Below are 22,172 nucleotides of genomic sequence, written 5' to 3' on the forward strand. Positions count from 1 at the left end.
AGCATGGAGACCATCTCCAGATGTGGGGAAGGATGAAAAGGTCTATCTGCTGCGATATGGCTTCTCCTGGAACGGGAGAAGCACGGCTCTTCCCTGGGATGTCAGTTTGAGCTGGGGGGGGGGGGGGGGGGTCTTGGGAAAGTGACCAACAACCCAGGGGTCCATCTGGCTGAGCTCCAGAGGTGAAGATGGATGAAGGTTCCACCAATCACAGCTTCTCAGTAAAAGACACCTGAAATCCCACCTGGCATTTGTAAAAGAAATAAATAAATACTGTTTTGAGCAGCTGATTGACAAGTGGTCTGATTGTGACTTGATTTCAGCAAATCAACCATGTAATCACGTTAACAAGTGTAGATTATGTCAGGAGCAGGGTGTGATAATACTCATAAAGTTTATTTTTTAATATATGTAAATAATGTTAGAAAATAGGTGCAAGCATATTCATTTAGGTGAAAGAGTGACATCAGGAAACCATTGTTAATTACACTGATTTTGTTCTGCTTTCACATATTAAAGTTTCATAAAATAGCAAAATATTTGATTTAACATGGGGGGGAGGATAAACGTTATAGCTTAATCTGTGTTAGTTCATGACAGAAACGGATGCAGAACAAATGTCTGATTCAAACTGTCACGAATTCATTTAATATTTGACGATAACAGAAACATGATTTAATATCATAAGTTTGTTCCTCCCCTCGTGTAAGAATCTAACAAGCTTATGGGGACTCTCTATTATGAATCATGGTGCTAAGGTTTATGTACATGCCTTCATTTTTAAAAAAGAATATGTGCAAGAGTTTTAAATTTGCTGTAACATGACAGATGTCTAAAAAAAAAAAAAAAAAAAAAAAAAAAGTGCACGGAGCTTGTTGACTCCACGCACGCCGCAGCGGGTATCTATGGCTGCGGCTGCGCAATCACTCCCAGTCTGTTCGCTCCTGCCAAGTTTGAGTTGTGATCCACAGAAACGTGCACCATTCCAACGAGGTTGATCCCGTGTTTCCGTGGCTCCGCTCTGGGCCTCCCCCCGCCCCCCCCCGCCCCCGCCCCCGCCCCCGCCACCCCTCTCATCATTTGCAGCACTGTTTCTTCTCGACGTGGAGCACCCTGTTGCAGCGGGGGCAGGTGTGGTGCGCATCCTTGAAGTTGTTCATGAAGAAGGGGATCAGGCAGCAGCACAGCACCAACCTGCGGCAAAGCACATGACGTTTGAAACGCGCCGCTCAGACACGTGACATGAAAGCGCACGATCAAAGCGGCCTGAGCCGTGCACCCACCCGCAGCAGATGAAGAGCAAGCACATGAGCCACGCGTACGTCCCGGCTTTGTAAGTGACGTTGGTCGTGACCTGCTGCTGGCAGCTGGTGCACGTCGTCGTGCCGGGGTTTCTCCCCAGCGCCGTGTCGTAGCTGACATACTTCCGTTTCCCATCCGTGGGCTCAAGGCCTAGACTGACGTTCCCTCCTTTTTGTCCTGCAGAGGTCAAATGTCGGGGGGCGCTTCAAGGGAATGCTTCAAGGATGCAGCCAAAGAAGGTGTATTTTGCGTTCTTGGGGGTGGGTTTACCTTGATGCTCGTCAATGCTGTCCAGAGGGTTGAACGGGGTGTGGAGATGGTAAATCTTCACATCATCTGCCTGACCATCAACTGGAGCAAAGACAGACATTTACAGATATTTCATGAAATAATCGGAATTGTAGGAAATACACGTTCTACTAAATTTCCCTGAAATAATAGAACTCGTTTATCCTGTTTTGCATTATCTTCTCAATATAAAAACAGGAAAAGACCAGTAGGATTACCCGGTATGACGTATGGGGGGAGCTGTGGTTGATCACTGCCACTCATTGTGCTGCAAATAAGTAAAAAAAACAAAACTTGAATACAGGAGAATTTCACTGAAACACTGAAGACAAAATACAATGGCACCTGACTTAAAGGTATTTGTAACGCTGCCACACCCGCAAACAAGCAATACTGCTTTAAACCGACAGATGGCGCCAAAGATGGAGTTACAAATGCTGAATTCCAGCACCTCAGAGGTTTGAGTGGTATAATGAGAAGCTGTGTTTGCTGAAAGCTGCAGAAAAAAACAGAGGAAAACCCAGCTTTGGGTTTTTTTGTGACGCCGTCTTCTCATGAAATTGTCATTGATGTCGAAAATTTATAGGTATTCCCTTCGTTTTTAGAATTCATAGTCTGTGGAAGCATCCACAAAATGTTTCGTTATGAAATATATCGATGCCTTTGCTGTCCCCCTGAGGTCCTGCTGCTGCAGTCCCTCTGAACCTTCAGCACAGATAACTCAACAGGCAGAAATACTCATTTTATCCTACAGGAAACAGTAAAAGCCATCACTTAGTATTCCTTCGTGTGCTCACACACACCCTTGTGTCGTGGCAAGAATGTGACCGAGCTACATGTCACAGACTGAGGGAGTGTTCCTACAGAATAACCTGCGACTAAACATTAAATCTGACCCACGACTATTCAAATAATAATAATAATAATAATAATAATAATAATAATAATAATAATAAAATAAACGATTAAAATAAACAAAGAGGTCTGACAAATGCACTATGCGACACTGCAGCCAGAGGTGTCATTCTGCTTCGGTCAGCTTCCAGCTCCTCTGGTACAGCCAGCTTTTTTATGAGGAGCTACAGTAGTAATGTGACAGATGTGGACCAACTGGTTCAGCTTCTGCCTGGATGGGCACAGGTTGAATTTTGGCTTTTACCCCCAAAACAATTTTTATTAATCTCGTATCCTACAAATCGGTGCAGGTTGAAGCAGCGGGAAGCAGCAGATGCAGCGCCCTTAAACTCCTGACTCGCACCAAGAGTCTGGGAAGTTTCACTGATGCCTGGGAGCAGAAGTCGGAAAGTCGGAAGCCGCTCGGCAAATGCCCAGACACATGGGAAAACATGTCTCAGGGTGCCACTACCACCCCTGTGAGTCTTGGGTGAGGCTGCGCTGCACACCCATGTGGGATCTGTTCCATTCAAACCTGCATGTGTGCATGACAACTGTGCCAACCGTCACCAGTTAATAACCCACCTAATGAAGACCTCAAAACACAAGAGAAAACCCAAACGTGCTCTCTCTGTTCTGCACCGCAGTGATTTTGTGTCAACCCATTTCTACCCCAATAAATGTCACAGTGATCAATAACCAAGTCCAGAACAGCAGCTTTGAGTTCAGGTGTGTCACAGCTATCCAGATATACAACGTTATTAACCAGAGAATCATTATAATCCAATTATTTTACTGGAAACGTGCAATCAAGGCTTGGAAATCACTTCACGCCAGTGTGCCAAAATCAGCAAAATAAGCTCAGTCCTTCCAGAAACTCGAACACAAACCCCACAAATAAAGAAAAATGGGTCCAGAAAGCTCTGATTCTAAAATATATGATCCAACACGGCCTGTCCAGGAAAGTGTGTAAAGTTTTCTGCATGATACAATCCAGCATTGATTTGTGACAAACTTACCTTTGTCAGGTGTTGCCGTTAAGGCTGAGATGTGTGTATGTGTGTGTGATGTAGAGTCCAGGCGTTGTATATCCACTGGTCTGCCTGTGTCACCTGTACCTGTACAAGCTGCTAACCCGGCACGCCCAAAGCCCAACCCCAGTCCCAGTCCCAGTCCCAAAACCCATGAATATGCAGCAAGTGTGAATCACAGTGTGTTCTTACAACACCCAAACAACTAACTGGTCCTTCATTTATTCCTTTATCTTTGTTTGGAGGACTTAATAAAGGAGTGAGTTTTGACTGTGTCATGTGAAACTCTAACCGGTTTCCTTCTAGTCTGGATTCACATTCCAAACTGTTGGACCAATTCAGGCAGGGAACTTTTGCGACATGTAACCCAGCCCAGCGGAGATTACGCAATCAGGTTCCACGAAAACTCCGCTCGGTCCAGCAGAGATCATAAGGAAATGCCGGCACAAGTTTGAAAAACAATCCAAATCTGAATCCCAAGATAAGAAACAAACTTTGAACCTGTTTCCAGTTTAAATTGGTCATTTATGTCCAAATTACGTCGGTATTAAACTGATGCAAGTCCAGGTCACAACCAAGAGCCAATGTCATTTAGTTCGGGTCCCATCTGGAAAAACACAATTCAACAAATCTCTGTCCTTCTTAGGGAATTTGGTAAAAGCCTTTTTGAATTACATCAATATCATCGAACTTGTATTAAAGTGTCTTTTTGAGGATACAGATCACATTTAACACTGTTTCTGTAGCAGCTTTATACCACCGACATCTTTGATCATCAGCTACATACGGCAGCTAAACTAGCATCGCCTCTCAGAGAGAATGAAGGAAATTTTTATCCGAATGTGTCAAAAGATATAGCTCAGTAGCAGTTATCGTGCTCAAACCAGTGGAGTTTAAGGAAGGTCACGTTATGGGGACATCCCATAACAACGAAACTGTGGTTTTGTTTTAACCATCTGCACTTAGCATAGCAACACAATGTTCAAGAGAGGTAACCAGATGTACCAGGTTTTAAAAAAAATGTTTTTTTTATTACTTGGCCCGAATGATGACTGGGGAGTTTGGAAGATCTATTTCTGTGAACTGGGATCAGGCCAGTTCAGTCACATTTTTCCACAGTTGGTCACTGCATCGCAGAGGGCTCCTGCTGCCTGTTAGCGCTTCTCACACATGTGATGACGGACACGCCATTGTTAACACATGCAGAAACACGAATCGGTGACTTTGCTGATAAGACCGGGATTATCTGAAATAGTTCTAGCGTTCAAGATGAGTTTAAAAAAATTCTATTTTTAGAATTAATGTGCCTGTTATGTACTGTTATGTTTCATTCATCCCAAATCTCCCTGATTAATCAGGTGTGGCAGGGTGTTGCCTGCTTTCATGATGATTACCAGTTGACATGTGCCTGCCTGTTGCATGGTGGTGTGTACATGTGTGTCTGTGTGTCTGTCTGTCTGTCTGTATATGTGTTTCAATGAGCTTGATCAGCAGCATTCCATAGAATAGACCGATCCCTTCGCATTCCTTAAAAGACTAAGGAGTGAGTTATTTGTGTTATTTTTTAAACATTTGAAACATGTTTCAGAGATTACACGGCATGGATTAATTAAGGATCAGTGTATCTCTAAATCTAAAATACATTTTTAAATGTAATTTGTGATACTTCGACAGTGTGCTCATTGAGCTGACCCATGTACATGTATGTATGCATGTGTGCATATGAATAATTAAGAATGATCCATATAAAGATAAAATCAAAATATTCTTAAAACAACAGGAAAGTGGTTGTCTGTGCACAATAAAAAAAAATTCTCGCTTAACTAACACTGAAGGTGTTAGCAGCAGTGCCTGACATGAATTAAAACTCTCCATTTCATTCGCATTTGAATTTGAATGCTCCGGGTAAAGTAAGAGAGTGATCATTCTAACCTAACTGGTTCTGTACTGTGACTAAAACTCGTCCCAGGTTTGAGCCCTGAGGTATCCCAAAGCTGCCTGGAGACTGAAATGAGAGTCCCAGAGTGTTTCTGTGGGTATATAGATAAATAAAAATAAAAAAGATTAATACGAATGTTCTTTTCTTTATAACAGGAGGTGCGTATATAAAATTGGCATGTTTCTTAATATGATATCTTATGTCTTATGTGTATATTTTAATTATATATATATTTTATTAATAATATATTAATTATCTATCTATCTATCTATCTATCTATCTATCTATCTATCTATCTATCTATCTATCTATCTATCTGTGTGTGTGTCAGTGTGCTGTGAGGGTTAAAAAAATATTTTGAAAAATGAGATCCTTCCTTCCTTCCAATGCAGGTGTACACCTGTATCCACTTGTATACAGGTTGTCCATTAAGGTGGCTGCTATGGCAACCGAGATTAGACGGACCACACCCACGAGAGCAGCATCGTACCTGCACCCAAAGGCACAGCAGGGCAGCATTGATGGCACAAAATGGACATCATTAGAATATTTATATGATGACGTATATTTATGACTATAGGACAACTACAGAGGCCCTGTATACAGGTGGATACAGCTAATACCATTATGGAAGAGTCACTTCCTGTCTAGTCACATGACTGTCATGTGATCACCAAACAAGGCTGTTTAGTGTATTTGTTTAATAAGTTGCCGTCTAAGAAAGCTGCATCAGTTTGTTTGGGACACTGGTGTCACTGCATGTTCTTACAGGTTAAACCTTCACTTAACAACTGTGCATGCTACAGAACGTTAAAGACAAATGTAGAAAACATCGATAACATGATGTTCCCATTCATTTGTCCAGATAAACACCTGTGAAGATCTATCATTCACCTCCTCTATATAATAGATAGTTGAACATTATGAGCGTTTGTCAGTTTAGATCAAAATTCCCTTGAGAATAACAAGATCTTTTAATTTGTTTGTGTGTGCACCACATGCTTCTACAGCATTTTAGACTTTACAGATTAGCTGTGCTCTTACAGACATACGTGACAGTACTAAAGCGTTTCTTTGTCTCTAATCAATAAACATGCTGTGTTAGGAAGGTGTGGTCTTCCGCTCTCTCTCTCTCTCTCACACACACACACACACACACACACACACACACACACACCAATTCTTTAAACACGATTCATATGTGTTTCATGTAATTAATTTCTTAATTTACCGACTGATTACAGTGATGGAGCAAAGTAAAGAGCGGTTGTGTCCAGTGAACGGAGAGCAGGGCTGATAATGAGGCTGTAATGTGGATCATTGTGAGTCAGGCTCATGACACAGACTGTGGCATGTGACCCGGCCAGCTGAGCCACTGTGTGTGCAGCTTTATTCACTTCTTAATTTATGAGGGTTGTGACCCAAAGTGATTAATAATATTGGAGAATCTTACGTTTGATGAAATCAGTCATTGTAACATTTAACTGCACTGTAAAAACTGAGAAAACCAAACTGATAAAATAAGAGGAGAGAGAAGACAACAAAATAAAAATAAAAATACCACAAAAACGGAGCTAGTAAAAGTAGATTATGTATTAATAAAATTACTTTTCACTCTTCTTTTTCATTTTTTTAAAAAAATCACTCAAATGGATATTTTATAAAAAGTGGTCTATGAAAACGGTTTCCTTCCATCTTCAGGGTGGACCATGCGACCCTCCGCTTGTCTTAGGACCAGGCACATGTGATTAAACTTACACTGTTATATCAATGAATTAAACCAAAGTGTATTTTGAATCTGAATTAAAGGATCATACATTTGTATTAAATAGGATTAAATCAAATTAGGATATTCTTGTTTACATAAGACAGACAACCTGCAGATGAACTCCTGCAGAGGCACAGCGAAGTGAAAAAATTGGAGTGGTGCAAGAACTGAGCCCTGGGGCTCCCCACAAATCAACTCTGCACTCAACTTTTTACAGGCAGAGAAATATGCAGCACCACACCTGACACATTTTAATATATTTCAAAGACAGTGCAAATGTTTGGAATGTTGGAATTCCTCAGCCTCTACTCACACACACACACACACACACACACACACACCACACACACACACACATACTTGTCTCACACACACACACACACACCACACACACACACACACACACACACACACACACACACACACACTATCCTATTGCACATGTTAATTATTATCATTATTGTTAATAGTTTTCTGTATTTTCACTGGTTATTTATAGATTGGTTTTTTACATGATCTCTGCCTAAAGGAACCACTGTAAATCAATTTCCTTCAACGCTTTATTGCTGGAATAGCTCCTTGTTATGGGCTTCAACTTGACCGCACAGTCGAACGTCGAATGATGGTGAATGTTCTCCCTGTCCTAAAATAGTTCTCAATCTCCTCCAGCGAGCGACCACGAGTCTCTGGGATGCACAGGGCGTTGAAGAGCAGACAGAGCACGCACACGATCATAAACCACAGGTAGGGCACGTACAGGCCGTACCAGTCCACCAGGAGGGTGAAGACGTACGTGAGCAGGAAGGCTGTCAACCAGCTGACAGCTACGCACAGACCAGAGGCAACGCCCCTGGCAACCAGCGGCAGCACCTCTGACATCAGCAGCCATGTGATCGGGCCCCATCCCATGGCGTATCCTGGGAGACAGCCGTCAATGTCAAGTCCGAGCAAACAAGTTTCGGTCATGTCACAATGTGACAGGTCTCTCAATTTACTCCAAACTAAACACAGATGGAGCCTCCAAACATGGATGATACACTGTAAATACTCACCAAATATAAACACCATTGTGCTGATAAGAGGGATCACACTTGCTCCAGGGTTACCATAGGAACCCTGTTCCAAACCAAGAGTGACATTAGGTGGTGTCGGACCTGGAGGACAGGATGCTTTGAGGGAGACGATTGTCAGAGTCAGGGTGGACAGGAACATCAGCATGCTTGAGGTGTAAAGCAGGGCCTTCCGCCCTGCCTTGTCCATTAAGGCGGCTGCTATGGCAACCGAGATTAGACGGACCACACCCACGAGAGCAGCATCGTACCTGCACCCAAAGGCACAGCAGGGCAGCATTAATGGCACAAAATGGATATCATTAGAATATTTATATGCTGACATATATTTATGACTATAGGACAACTACAGAGGCCCAACCTAGGCTGCAGGGCAAAACTGCTATGAGAAAAGATGGATTCCAGATAGACCAGAATAGGTGTGATGCCCGTCATCTGCTGAAGGAAGCGCATCACCACTGAGATCAGGATTGGTCGGTAAAATCTGGGTGTGGCCAGCTGGGACAATGTGACTTTGTCCTGTGTGTCAATGCTATTCTGTAGAGGGAAACACCTTGTTAATCTTGCTAAAATATTTACTTTGTTTTGGTTATCAGTCTACAGAAGGGTACAGTATCGTGTGCGGCCCTGAACAAGTTTCAGCACTTCTGTCGTCTCTACCTGTATGGCGAGGACTTCACTGTGTGTGTCGTAGTGTTCTCCCCTCAGCCAGCGGAGGGCCTTTTTAGCCTTATCCTCCTGGCCGAGAGAGAGGAGCCTTCTGGGGGAGCGGGGCATGAACACCAGAAGCACAATCATCACCAGGGCTGGCCCCCCGCCAACCACTGCCAACCACCGCCACGGTAGCACCAGACCTAATAATCATACACACTCCTTGTCAAGTAAAACCCTTTTAAATGTTCACATACAGGCAGAATGCAAAGCATAGTACTGAGTTTACTTCTCCGTTTTGGCCGTGCCTGACCCTGAACTGCCCCCATGATTTCAGGAAATGAAAACTATGCTAATATATTTTGTGAGGTTCCTACTCAGGGCGTAGAGGGACAGTGACCCAAACACAGCAGTGATCTGAGGGCAGGAGCCCAGCGCCCCTCTCACTGACTTATGGGAAATCTCTGAGATGTAAACCTGAGATGTAAAAACACGAGAGACACAAAAACATGACGTTAGAAAGAATTCAGTCTAAAAGAATATTACACACACTTATATTTCTTTGTATTTATAATGTGACCATTGTAACGTACGGGGATCGATGCGGCTGTCATACCCCCGGCAACACCGGTGAGGAAACGGCCCAGGAGGAGCATCCAGAGGTTCACAGCCCCCCCGAGCAGCATGTATCTAAGACACATTTGCAGATGTGAATTTGACTTTAAAACATCAATATTATGTGCTGACAAATCTCATGACTATGCATTTTCTTATTTATTCTAATTGTGGTCTGCTAGATTACCCCCACAGTCCTCACAGGTCCATCACGAGACACACACACACACACACCACACACACACACACACACACACACAAACACACACACCATTCACTCATGCACTCACACTTCGAGGCAATTTAGACTCTCTAATCAAGTTGTAAGTCTGTTGGAGGAAACCTGAGAAGAAAACCTCAAAGAAAAATACCCCAAAACTCTGACAGCAAGGTATTTTTAGTACCTCTGCTCACAACTGTGCAAACAAGTACACTTGAATTTGATTGACACACCACTCTCTCTTCCAGCTCTGGGTATGTTGCATTTGTTTTCCATTTCATAAATGGGTGTTAATGTAAAATTGCTTAATTAAAAACATCTTCTCTTGGTGCAGGACCCACCCAATGGTGGACGGCACCGCCGACAGCATGATGCTGAGCTTCCGCCCGATCTTGTCATTGAGCAACATGGCTCCCAGGCCTCCCACCGCCGCCCCCAGCGTGTAGATGGAGCCGAACCACGCAGCATCGTTGGCATCCAGCCTGAACCGGGGGTCTGCATCAGGGCTCTTGAGTTGGGGTATGACGGGGGAGGAAAAGACCATGGAGTAGCCGAAGTTGAAGTTCCCCAGCACGGCTGAGAAGACAGCTAGGTACAGTCTGGAGTTGTTAATCTGCAATATATTTGTTTTTAAAGAGGATGAGTATGTGAAAACAGGTCTTTTCTGTGTCGACAGTTTATTTACAGAATATTGAAGACATCTGTAAACTATGTGGATAATAAACCACCATTATGGCACTGTAATATCCAGTTTTGTGGTGGAGCACATAAAAGTTGAGACCCTATTATAAAACATGTTTAAACCAGTAATTACTGGGAGATTAATAAGTTAAGGGTTTTTTAAGTAAAAAAAAAAAAGCGGCACATTCACACATACACAACAATGTATCCCAGTCAACGTGTATCGGTGTTTAGACTTTGTATTCAATACAAAAGCTGCGGTGTCTAAATTATTGTTTCTTGAGATATTGCCCTGTGTCATTAATACACTACAATGAAATTACAATTAGTGGTTTAAATGATACTTTAAAAGGTACAGGTGGTCGATAACAGCATGTCTGTGGACTATACAGACCTGCCCTTTCCTTCCTGTCCCACCCGCTATCTGGACACCAAACAAAAGGCTTTAAGCCTAAAACATGACTGCAATTTATTTTAAAAAAGACTGCACATGCTGTATTCTGCACACCAAACTTCTAGTGTTAAAATGGAGCAGAAAGGAGAAGCTTACTGTGAAAGTGAATGAATAGTTATTAATATCAGTCCGTCAAAATAAATGAGACGCTTCCAACCTTTGATTCCGGTGGTGCAGTCCTTCTGTTCAGCAGGGCCGTCTCTTCATTCATGTCTGCAGCTGCTTTGTAAAATCACCTTAATTTTCTTATTTTATTCAAAGACAAAAATATTTTAAAACCCCCAAAGAGCAGTGACACCCTCAAGAGCCTGTTCTGCTTCCAGCACAGGAAAAAAAGCAAATTACATTTGAGTAAATGTAAAGACTTTACAGTGAAACTGTAAAAAGCCCTTTCAGCTCATGCATACCTCTCCTTTATTCTAGCTGGAAAGAAAAAATTGGCTGTAAGACCAGGAGGTTGACTTACAACAGACACAAATGACCAAAATAGCCAAATGACACTCACTTCCTGTCCACTTTAAAATGAAAGGGTGAAACAAGAAAGTCCCTGCTACTTCATGTTTTTAAGCAACACAATTCCTGGATTGGCACACTAAAATCAAAAGAAGAAAAAAGGAAGAAGAGAATCTTTTACCAGAACTGTAAGGCTTTGACAGTTATAAATTTTCATGATGCTCTCTGTTGTGTTGTATCATTGTATTAGAGGCTGGCTCAGTTGAATCCTAGTTGCTGTTCTGCTCTGGAAAACCCAAAGTTGAGATGTTGCCACAAATACCAGAATAGGAACTTCAGATTGTTGCAAAATGCTGTCTTTCCAGACTTAGGCTAAATACACAAGTACACACATAAACACGTACCTATATAAAGAGTTTGTAAGCATATCTTGCTTCTTAGCATTTATTGCATCTGATTTATTTATTGATGCAATTCCTGGAGGGGCCAAGCTTGGCCAGGAACACATTGGTAGATGGGAGGCTAGATGTTGCCTGGGTTCCATGGGTGGAACAAAGTTTCCTGGTTTAAAGTTTCCTGGAATATGAGAAGTGAATGTTTCATAATCACTTCTGTTATTTCCATTACTTTATATCTGATTTTTTCTTCAACAAAACCCCTCCAAATATAATCAGTTGTTTTACTATGTTAATCCCCAATGTGCTCATTGAATTAATTAGTTTTAAAGAGATGGAAATGATTTATTTACATTGTTTTCTAAATGTTACTTGAGTCCTGCAACTCTTAAAAACCATTCGTTTTGCACAGATCATGGCGATGTATCTTGTTTTTGAAATAGTGCTCCTCGTTTTTGCAAGTCGCCGTGTATATAATGATAAGCAATCACAAACGTCAAGAATTGCGAATAACCTAAAACTACAAGTCCCAACATTCAATGCGCAAACCAGACATTTTTGTCCCCGCGTACGATCCTTACGAAACGTCACGAGTTACAGGAGCATTGTGATGAGGCTCTGAAACAGTTCTTAGCCAACAGTAACTGCGTTGATGAAATAAAATAGCGACGCTTAGGTTGGTGTCAAACTCAGGCCAGCATGGCCAACATCACGAAGAAAGTGTCGTGGTCCAGTCGAGCCGACGAGTCCGGAGCCGCAGGGGAGGAAACAGCGTTGCTGAACGGTTCCGAACTGTCCAGGCATCTCGCAAAGGTACAGATAGCATGTTGGCTAACTTAGCACACTAGCTGTGTGTAGCAAGAAAGTTCTTGTGACATCTATTTATTAGCCAGTGCATCCTTCGGCACTGATCATTGCTGCTGTTAATGGGTTTTGATGCAAAACCTCTGCACTACTTTAGGGTTTGGAATGTATTTTCATGTGTTTATCATATGCTTGCAGATTAAAACGGCAAAACTTTGGTATTGGAATGGAATGTAACTGCACCAAACAAATTCAGTGACCAGTGATGTAATTACTTGCGTGATTTAAGTAATTAGATTGATTAAACTAATCATCACATTGCGGATGATTTGCAAGTCCTTGCTGCAACTTATTTGGAACTGTAATACTCCACATTAAGGACCCATAAACACGTTTAACTGGCATGTAATTAACTTTAACGCTATTGGAAATAAAGATATTTCCGGGGCATTACAATGTCCATCTCAATACCTCGCAAAAAGACAACATTGAGTTGTTTAAAACAAATTCTTGGTTACAGGATTGCGTTCCCATTATCCTCCATGTCATGAGCCTTTTAACTGGGCACCTGCACCTGTGTGATACTAAACCACATCTGGGAATTTCCCACTCAGGAATACACAGTATTTCTGCTGCTGCTTGTGATGTCTGGAGTTTTCTAAAGGACAGTATATTTCAGATAGGCAGACTCAGCACGGTGGATTTGGAGGAGATGACGTCAGAAGAGGTAAAGTCCAGATTCAAAGTCGTGTTGTGCTTTTTCTGTTTGTCCCTGGTGTTGATCATCTTAACATCAAGACTTTTAGAAGCTTAATTTTTTAAAACTACTTCCTTAATCATTTTAACACTAATAAAGCCTGAGAATCCCACCAGGTCCTCTTAAACACTTGTGAATTATTAAATACAATCATGTGATGTAGTCGTGCTCGGTTGTTGTTGTTTTTTTTAACTTGGAAATTTGAGGCCTGATTTGTACGAAACAAATTTTGGATTTAGCTTGACCTCAGTTGTAGAAACTTCCTGCTGAATGGGCAAGTTGACTCGTACAGTGTGCATGAAAGGCGTTTGGAAGCGCTCATGCTTTGTCTCAACAATGATCAGTTTGTACATATCTGAATTGTCACAAGACCACAGACGGAAATGCAATCAATTACTTTGGTAATGTCTGGATTAGAGCATCCTCTTTGTAAATTTGAAGTCATAAATGGGTTAGGATACTGGGTGGATTCAGTTGTGTAGATCCTTTTGGGTTTTCTGAATAAATATCAAAAAGTACAGTACAGGCTACATTCTTCACCTTGAGTTCCCTCTTTTGCTGTGAGTCGTTACACATGTGATTTGGCTCAGTTATTCTAGACAATTTCTCTGCATTGTTGTGCATGTGTTGCATGTAAATGTCTTTCCATTGCCTGCAGCTCGCGTGTTTTCCAAAGCACTCGCTCCCAAAAGTGTTTCCTTCAATTCTAAGGAAAAGAGTGTCCGCTTTTAGTCAAGTTAAAATGATGCAGCTCTGCCAAATGCATCTGTCTACTCTTTTGATAAAACTGTCTGGGGACAAATATCAAAACTTTTCATTACTTTATTCTACAGATTTGGAGGGAACGCTTACATTTTTCCAAATTCATTTGTTTTCACTAATGAATGAAAGAGTGCTGCGTTAGATGCCTCACGACTGTCAAAGCTTTCCCTCGGTTTTGTCATTGTGCTCACATTCAAAAGTCCTGTGTTGATTGCTGCTGTCATCTTTGATTTAGAATGTTTGATTGTTCTGCTGTCAGGGAATTCCTCACATGACTGAGCAGGTCAGAGGTCATCGGTGAGTGACAGTGTGGGGATGGCTGTTTTTTTAATGTGATGTTTCTCTGCAGGAGTCTCAGCGAGGAAAGCCCAAAGAGATCCCTCACAATGAAAAGCTGCTGTCACTGAAATACGAGGTAAAGGTGTTAGATTCCTCTGCTGCTGATGGTCCACAGTTGACAGCCTACATTTGTTGCCCAGTGGCCCCGGGCAAATGGGCTGAATGTCAAGGATACATTTCAGTAAAGATTCCTCTTAAAACCTCCTATGTTTGAAACTTTTTGCTACTGTGTGCGCAATAATAGTCAATGTTTGATTTTTAGTGGTGGACTTTAGGCAATAAACTTATGCAGGTTGGGGTTGATGCAGTCATCATTAGCATTACAAACCTGATGAAGATTTATTTGTGCTATAAAGTTCCAGTCTAATTACAGACTGAAGGTGATGTTTGTTCTTCCAGAGTCTGGACTATGATAACATCGAGAACCAGCTGTTTCTGGAAGAGGAGAGGAGGATGAGTTATATGGTAAATAGTGGGGGAATGAACCAGTAAAAGCACATAAACACATATTAGTACCGTGCGCAAGCCCTTAAAACTGTCGTCTGGCCTCTTTCTTCCCTTTTCCTCTGTCTTGTGTTTCAGAGTTTCCGCTGTCTGGAGATCAGTCGCTGGGTGGTGTGCGGGCTGATCGGCTTCCTCACCGGTCTGATTGCCTGCTTTATAGACATCGTGGTGGAGGAACTGGCTGGGATTAAATACCAAGTAGTCAAAGAGAGTATCCTGACTTATTTCTGTTCTTATTAAGACCCACAGCAGCCCAGAAGTCATTGCACTGGTTTTTACTCAAGCTGACTCCAGGATTGTTACATTATTACCGCCGGATTTATAACTGAAAGAACAGCTTAATTTACGCATTATGGGATTAAAAATGCAATCTGTAATGTTTGGTCAAAAAGGGAGAGAACCACTGATTGTGTGGTCATTCTGCTTTTTTAACCATATTTTACACCTTTAATTGTGTAAAATTGAACCAAACTGCTGGCTATTGGTGTAAAGCCCCACGGGAGTTTCCTTGATCAGTGACCTCTCCCAGATATTGATAAGTTCACAGAGGTGGGGGGTCTGTCTATCTCTCTCATCCTCTGGGCGGTACTCAACTCTGTTTTTGTCATGCTGGGATCCATCATAGTTGCATTTTTCGAGGTAAGAAAATCTTCAGTCCCACCTTTTTGGTCTGTGTGTGGCCTTCATCTGCCACAGACATGGAAGTACATGCTGATTAGCTGATCTAATTGTCCCACATTACAACAATGAATTCCACTTCTCTGTTCTAGCCTGTATAACCTTAGTTGACTAGGAACTTATTTTTCTAGTTCTCCATCAGCCAGACTGACTCACATTCTGTTCATATGTGTCCTTTTTCATGCAGCATCATGTGATAACCTATTAGTTGTTGTTCCTTGTTTTACTTTTAACACCCCAGCACATTAAAAACTGCTTTCTTGTCATATGAAATGCACATTTTAATGTTTTTATATTCTGGTCTTTAGCCAATTGCAGCAGGAAGTGGTATTCCACAGATTAAGTGTTATCTGAATGGAGTCAAGATTCCCAGGGTGGTACGACTCAAGGTACGGAAATAAGGCACGTTTCCATCGCGGGGGTTCCTGGTAAATCCACAGGAACCGTTCCGCTCACTCGGCACAGTTCAGCCTTTACCATCCCATGACTTTTGCAGACTCTGCTGGTGAAAGTGTGCGGCGTTATCTGCTCTGTGGTTGGCGGCCTTGCTGTTGGAAAGGTAGACACAAACCCTCCACATAGAGGAGAACATTTGAAAATGGAGTTTATTTATTACTTTATATTGATGGAGAGGATTAGCTTTACTCAGGATTGTGAGATTTCATTTTTAAAAATTTTTTTGAACTCTAGGAAGGACCCATGATTCACTCTGGTGCGGTTGTAGCTGCAGGAGTCTCCCAAGGCAGGAGCACATCTTTAAAGAAGGACTTCAAGGTCTGTGTGTGTTTGTGTGTTCTTATTATCATTTCATTAAATTGTATAGTTACATAGTTTAGATTAACTAAGTAATTTATACGGTACTAATGCAGACAAACAGGATTGTTCTGTAAATTTAATTCATTTAATGGGTGTTAAAGCCACACAATAAGAACAGCATACAGTATATAATAATAATACACAAAACAGAGCAACAGAAATAAGGATGCAGCTACATTGTAGCAGTGGTTTCATTAAGCTCATATCATTTGAAGGCCTCTTCACCCGTAGCTATTATTTGTGTATATATTTAAAATATTTATAAATGCATCTCTTTTTTTCGTTCCTGCATTTACAGATGTTTGAATACTTCCGGCGAGACACAGAGAAGCGAGACTTTGTGTCTGCCGGAGCAGCCGCTGGAGTTTCTGCTGCTTTTGGAGCACCAGTTGGTAAGAAAAACACCTCCACTGGCACGATTTATAATGCTGTTTGACGAAGGAAGCGTCACACAGCCGCTCCATCACTGCACCTTTGACAGCGCTCACGTGCGATTCTTTGCCGTTGGTGCGGCTCCTGCAGCCGGTGTCTGAGTTCTGAATCCGCTCACCCAGAGACAAAGACAGAGAGTTTTTGTCTGTTTCTGACTGTAAATAAGCTGCAGCTTTAAACTGTCTTTATAAATCCTCATTATCTACAGTGCAGGTCTGCAGGAGGCTGTCTATTTAATGGATTTTTGTTAGCAGCCAACCAAGGCAAACAAGGAAATGAATAAATAGTTTATGGCATTGGCATATTTATCATTTAGATAAATAAAAATGATGACATTTGTCATGATTTTATTTTCCTATGAAAAGGTGGAGTTCTGTTCTCTCTAGAGGAAGGAGCCTCTTTCTGGAACCAGATGCTGACGTGGCGGATAGTAAGTGGTTGTTTTATGTGTGCCCTTTAACCTAATTTCAGGCAGAACGATAATGCTGATTTGTTTGTTTGTTTTCTCTGTGTGCAGTTCTTTGCCTCCATGATCTCCACCTTCACCCTCAACTTCTTCCTCAGCATCTACAACAACAACCCGGGAGATCTTTCCAACCCAGGTCTCATCAACTTTGGACGCTTTGAGAGTGAGGTGAGATGCCGGGCCAGCGTTCTGCCAGCTTTGGTTTGTCATTGTTAAAAAAACAAACAAACCTGGTGTCATTTCTGTCCCTTTTTCAGAGTGTGGCCTACAACCTCTACGAGATTCCCTTATTTATTGCAATGGGAGCTATAGGTAAAAGTATTCACTAGTATAGTCTCTGGTGATCATTCTGCATGCATGCAAACCTGATTGCTGCATATTTCATTTCCATCTCCTGCACAGGTGGATTGCTCGGGGCGCTTTTTAACATTCTCAACTACTGGCTGACCATTTTTAGGATCAGGTAGGTTGAAGGAGGGGCTTTAGCACACAACGATGACTTTAGATCACACCTCCGTGAGGAGAGTCAGCAGTGGGCCAAGTGAAACAGGGCTGTGCAGCAGTCTTTGCATGTCAACAGAAGGGCGCGGTGCAAGATGAGGAAGTAATGAGTTTCGCTAAGAATAAAGAATAACTAGGCTCATGAGCATAACGCCATTGACAGACCGTAATTATATTTACAGCGGCAATATTTTGACATTAACAGTATTGTTGATACGTCACTACTTAGACAAACATTTAGCATTAAAAACATGATCGGTTTTGAAGCTGTACACAGTCACACCACCTGGGATGTGCTTATTTTTTCGGACTTCAAGGCCTCTTTAAAGTTACCAGGGATAAGGACTTGCATTAACAGCAGCAATCATTATGGTGATTGTTCCTTGCTAGCTGCAGTGTACAACAGGTTCCTGTCTGAGCGGTTTTGTTCTTATTAATAGTCTCACATGACCCAAATGCTCATGTTTTTATTCTAGCTGCGTTGACCTCATCACCCAGGAAAGTCCGCGCTGTTGTAACCCTTCGTGCTTGTGCGCCGCAGGTATGTTCATCGCCCTTGTTTGCAAGTGATGGAGGCCATGCTGGTGGCTGCAGTGACGGCCACAGTGTCCTTCACCATGATCTACTTCTCCAACGACTGCCAGCCTTTGGGGTCAGAGCACTCTGAGGAGTACCCATTGCAGGTACACACACGGACACACACACCTTCCACAAACTTCACCTACTTTAGCAGCCAGAAGAAAAGAATCTGATCTTTCTTGGCTTTGTTAGTACAATAGGTCCAAAACCAGTCAAGTCAGACGGTGATACACGTCTTTGTCTTGTCCTCTCACTCTTTTCTGCCCGACCCAGTTGTTCTGTGCAGATGGGGAATATAACTCAATGGCAACGGCCTTCTTCAACACTCCAGAGAGGAGCGTTCGTAGTCTCTTCCACAACCAGCCAAGTAAAGCTTTTCACTCGCTGCAACACGATGAAGCCATTTGGTTACGTCATCACGCGTTTCTCCCTCTATTAAAGGAACTTACAACCCTTTGACGCTGGGTCTGTTCACTCTGACTTATTTCTTCCTTGCGTGTTGGACGTATGGCCTGGCGGTGTCGGCGGGGGTCTTCATCCCGTCTCTGCTTATAGGAGCAGCCTGGGGGAGGCTGTGTGGAATACTGTTGGCCTCCATCACGTCCACTGGCTCGGTGTGTGCGCAGTTTATAATGTAGAATTGGGTCATGACACAATTGCTAAATGGATTATCATGAGTGACATTTATAGTTCCAGATGTTCACATTTACTTTTGTTTTGTGCGTTTTCGTTTAGATCTGGGCTGACCCTGGTAAATATGCCCTGATCGGAGCTGCAGCTCAGTTAGGTGAGTAAAGTTAGTCCTCATCCTCATAATAGATCAAAAAATATAAGTAATGTGTGTGTGTGTTTGTGTAGCTATCATTTTTACCAGTATATGAAGCCGCTGTACAGTCATAACACGGAGGTGTTTCCAGGTGGCATCGTCAGGATGACTCTGAGTTTGACTGTTATCATGGTGGAGGCAACAGGAAATGTCACCTACGGCCTTCCCATCATGCTCGTCCTCATGACTGCGAAAATAGTGGGAGACTACTTTGTAGAGGTGAGGAAAGATTAAAGAGTTTGCCCACGTGTCGGTACGTAAATAAGGAGTTTGACATTTTCATCCTGTGTTTTTTTTAACATTGTAACATTAGTTGTGTTAATCCTAGTTAGTTGTTGATACTACAGTGGCAAAAGTGTTGTTCTGATGTATACAGTTTATATATATTGAATTTGGACATGTTCTGTGCTGACTCAGGGCCTCTACGATATCCACATTAAGCTGCAGAGTGTTCCCTTCCTACACGGGGAGGCTCCTGGCACCTCCCACTGGTTGACGGCCAGGTAAGCACCTTCCTGATGTTCTGATCGGATAACTGGTCTAAGAGTCTTAGGTAAATGTAGGAGACTCGTCTCTGTAATCATTTGTATGCAGCAGAAACATCAACCTGGACTCAGTGATAAAAGCGTGACAGTCTCCCTCTAGTGGTAGACAGTAGTAATGAGCAGTAGTCAATGAGCTCTGGGTAGACTTGATGTTATGGCTCCTCTTCCTCTACAAAATGGAGTCCTTTGAGGACCTGAGCAGGGTTTATTGTGATGTAGTATCTCATCCTTGTCTGAACCTGTCTGTCCAGGGAGGTGATGAGTTCTCCAGTGACATGTTTGAACAGAATTGAGAAGGTGGGAACCATCGTGGACACCCTCAGCAACACGTCCACCAATCACAACGGTTTCCCAGTGGTCGTGCAGGTTACGGGTGGTGACGAGGTACCTCACAACGGCCCCGGCTTCCTTTTCTGAATTTGTTTGGAGGTCATGTGACAGGCTGATGTTCTCTCTTTCAGCCAGCCAAGCTCTGCGGCCTGATTCTCCGCTCTCAGCTCATCGTTCTTCTCAAGCACAAGGTAACATCTGCAGTTGTGGCACCTTTTGTAAAAAAAAAAAAATCGTTGTGGCTCCTGAAACGTACTTTGTGTTGGTCGCTGCCTCCAAAGGTGTTTGTAGAGTTGGCTCGGTCCCGGCTGACGCAGAGGAAGCTCCAGTTGAAGGACTTCAGGGACGCCTATCCCCGCTTTCCCCCGATCCAGAGCATCCACGTCTCCCAGGACGAGAGGGAGTGCATGATGGACCTCACCGAGTTCATGAACCCAACGCCGTACACTGTACCACAGGTGGGCAATGCAGTCAAATACAGGATCGCTTCTTAGTTTCGACGCTAACTTTTAGTAGAGCTGAAGGAGTTTAAAAAGAAGGGATTTGTTTGCAGGAAACATCTCTGCCTCGTGTGTTCAAGCTGTTCCGAGCGCTGGGGCTGAGACATCTGGTGGTGGTGGACGATGAGAACAGGGTAGGTGTGGTGGTTGTGTTCATCTTGGGAGTAAAATGCATTTCCAGTGTGATCCCTCTGGTTCAGTGGTGGCGTACTCTAGACTCAACTTCTCTTTGGTTTTTAAGGTGGTCGGACTGGTGACCAGGAAAGACTTGGCTAGATATCATCTAGGGAAGCACGGCCTGGAAGAGCTTCAGCTGGCCCAGACATAACGCACGCACGCACACACACACACACAGATTCTTGAGACTGAGCATCTGATGCCCCGTACAGTGCCTAAAAACATTGATAATATTAAGATGTGTTCCTCTTTTACTGCCTTTATAGATTTATGACATCATGGTCAATTTAAGGATTTTTGATGAAACGGACTCCTGCAAGGTCAGTTATTTTTGAAAAGTAGGTGTCAATTGGGATTTTATGCAGTGTGTTAGCCCCATTTTGTAGAAACCTTTCACTTGGACATTAGAAATGCTTTTAGGTAACAAAAATTTAAAGGTACCGACCGCGACTTGAAGTATAAAGGCAATAAAACTGCACAGCATCTTTTATTAGACACTAGAGCCGTTGACCTCCTGCTATGCAGCGTCTCAGACACCATCAGAAGCTGACAAAGTCTTTGTTGTTGCTGGAGCCAAAAGGTCCTAATGGCCACAAGAAAACCCCATCAGCCATCTGTGGCATACAGCTGAGAACATGGATGCAACAACAAGTTCATGCTGATTGTGAGTTTTGGCCGTCATGATCGGCCTGTGCTGAGGATTTCATTCAGTTTTTACCCATAAAACCAAAACAGACATCAACGTTTTAACCAATCGGTACAGTTTTACAGAGAAGACGCTGGTCTTGATCTTGCTGAAGCGTCCGTATATAGCATCAACTTCACTGATTGTTGTCTCGGGTGATCATGTTGGGAAGGGTTTCCCCCTTTATTTTGTAGTTTTGCACTGAGCAAATGTTATTTATTAATGAACCCTTATTTGTTTTTAGTTTGGGGTTCCACATATCATAATCAGACATGAGATATTTCAGCGAGACTTAATAGAATTCACCTTTTCCTGTCAGCCTATACATATTTGTACTACTGTGAGTAAAAAGATGTATTTATTCTTTACACACCTTCGATGTTTGCACTTTAACGTACTACTGAAATCTGACGGCTCTCCACCAGTGTCTCTTGAAGCTCCAGTGAATGTAAATGTTGTTTACGGCTTTATACCCGGACCCTGCTGTGTTTGGGCCCCGCGCAATCACAGGTACTCTGTTCAATGAGGAAATCTAACCTTTCAATCATCAGTGTTATTTTTGGCTTGTATGTGTGCTTTTACTGTTTGATTTTTGTCCACTTCTTTTGATGCACAGATTAAAATCTAGATCAGTTTTTATAACCAGTAAATAAACCTCAATAAAACTCAGATGTATCTATTCTTGTCTTTGTTTTAATTATTGGCCTAAA

At 42.5% G+C, this 22,172-nt stretch overlaps 3 protein-coding genes across 4 annotated transcripts; 1 reads left to right on the forward strand and 2 right to left on the reverse strand.

Moving 5' to 3' along the window:
* Nucleotides 1–375: 375 nt before the first annotated feature.
* si:ch211-157c3.4 (Lipopolysaccharide-induced tumor necrosis factor-alpha factor homolog-like) lies at nt 376–3,748 on the reverse strand. Its single transcript, XM_057014017.1, has 5 exons — nt 3,504–3,748; nt 1,809–1,858; nt 1,573–1,653; nt 1,284–1,479; nt 376–1,194 (listed from the first exon to the last, which is right to left on the reverse strand). Exons 2-5 carry the CDS (start codon nt 1,852–1,854, stop codon nt 1,077–1,079), a joined length of 441 nt encoding a protein of 146 aa, XP_056869997.1. The 5' UTR covers nt 1,855–1,858; nt 3,504–3,748; the 3' UTR covers nt 376–1,076.
* Nucleotides 3,749–7,029: 3,281 nt separating this feature from the next.
* On the reverse strand, nt 7,030–11,401 carry slc2a6 (solute carrier family 2 member 6). Its single transcript, XM_057014001.1, has 8 exons — nt 11,071–11,401; nt 10,120–10,391; nt 9,537–9,633; nt 9,321–9,420; nt 8,953–9,146; nt 8,654–8,829; nt 8,275–8,543; nt 7,030–8,139 (listed from the first exon to the last, which is right to left on the reverse strand). Exons 1-8 carry the CDS (start codon nt 11,122–11,124, stop codon nt 7,814–7,816), a joined length of 1,488 nt encoding a protein of 495 aa, XP_056869981.1. The 5' UTR covers nt 11,125–11,401; the 3' UTR covers nt 7,030–7,813.
* A 906-nt stretch (nt 11,402–12,307) lies between these two features.
* On the forward strand, nt 12,308–22,141 carry clcn7 (chloride channel 7). 2 transcript variants are annotated; one of them, XM_057013996.1, is made up of 25 exons: nt 12,308–12,574; nt 13,245–13,292; nt 14,434–14,499; nt 14,823–14,888; nt 15,006–15,138; nt 15,457–15,566; nt 15,914–15,994; nt 16,102–16,164; nt 16,296–16,379; nt 16,720–16,813; nt 17,219–17,283; nt 17,371–17,487; nt 17,577–17,631; nt 17,722–17,782; nt 18,362–18,503; nt 18,673–18,766; nt 18,841–19,013; nt 19,135–19,186; nt 19,317–19,444; nt 19,643–19,728; nt 20,022–20,154; nt 20,232–20,291; nt 20,382–20,558; nt 20,654–20,734; nt 20,842–22,141. In XM_057013996.1, the coding sequence occupies exons 1-25, from the start codon at nt 12,461–12,463 to the stop codon at nt 20,926–20,928; spliced, it is 2,370 nt and encodes a 789-aa protein (XP_056869976.1). In that variant the 5' UTR covers nt 12,308–12,460; the 3' UTR covers nt 20,929–22,141. The 2 variants fall into 2 exon arrangements, with proteins under 2 accessions (XP_056869976.1, XP_056869977.1); XM_057013997.1 differs by lacking the exon at nt 13,245–13,292 and having other exon boundaries at nt 12,332–12,574.
* The last annotated feature ends 31 nt before the right edge of the window (nt 22,142–22,172 follow it).

The sequence above is a fragment of the Takifugu flavidus genome, chromosome 18 (genome assembly GCF_003711565.1).
Source record: "Takifugu flavidus isolate HTHZ2018 chromosome 18, ASM371156v2, whole genome shotgun sequence".
Taxonomy (NCBI): Eukaryota; Metazoa; Chordata; class Actinopteri; order Tetraodontiformes; family Tetraodontidae; genus Takifugu; species Takifugu flavidus.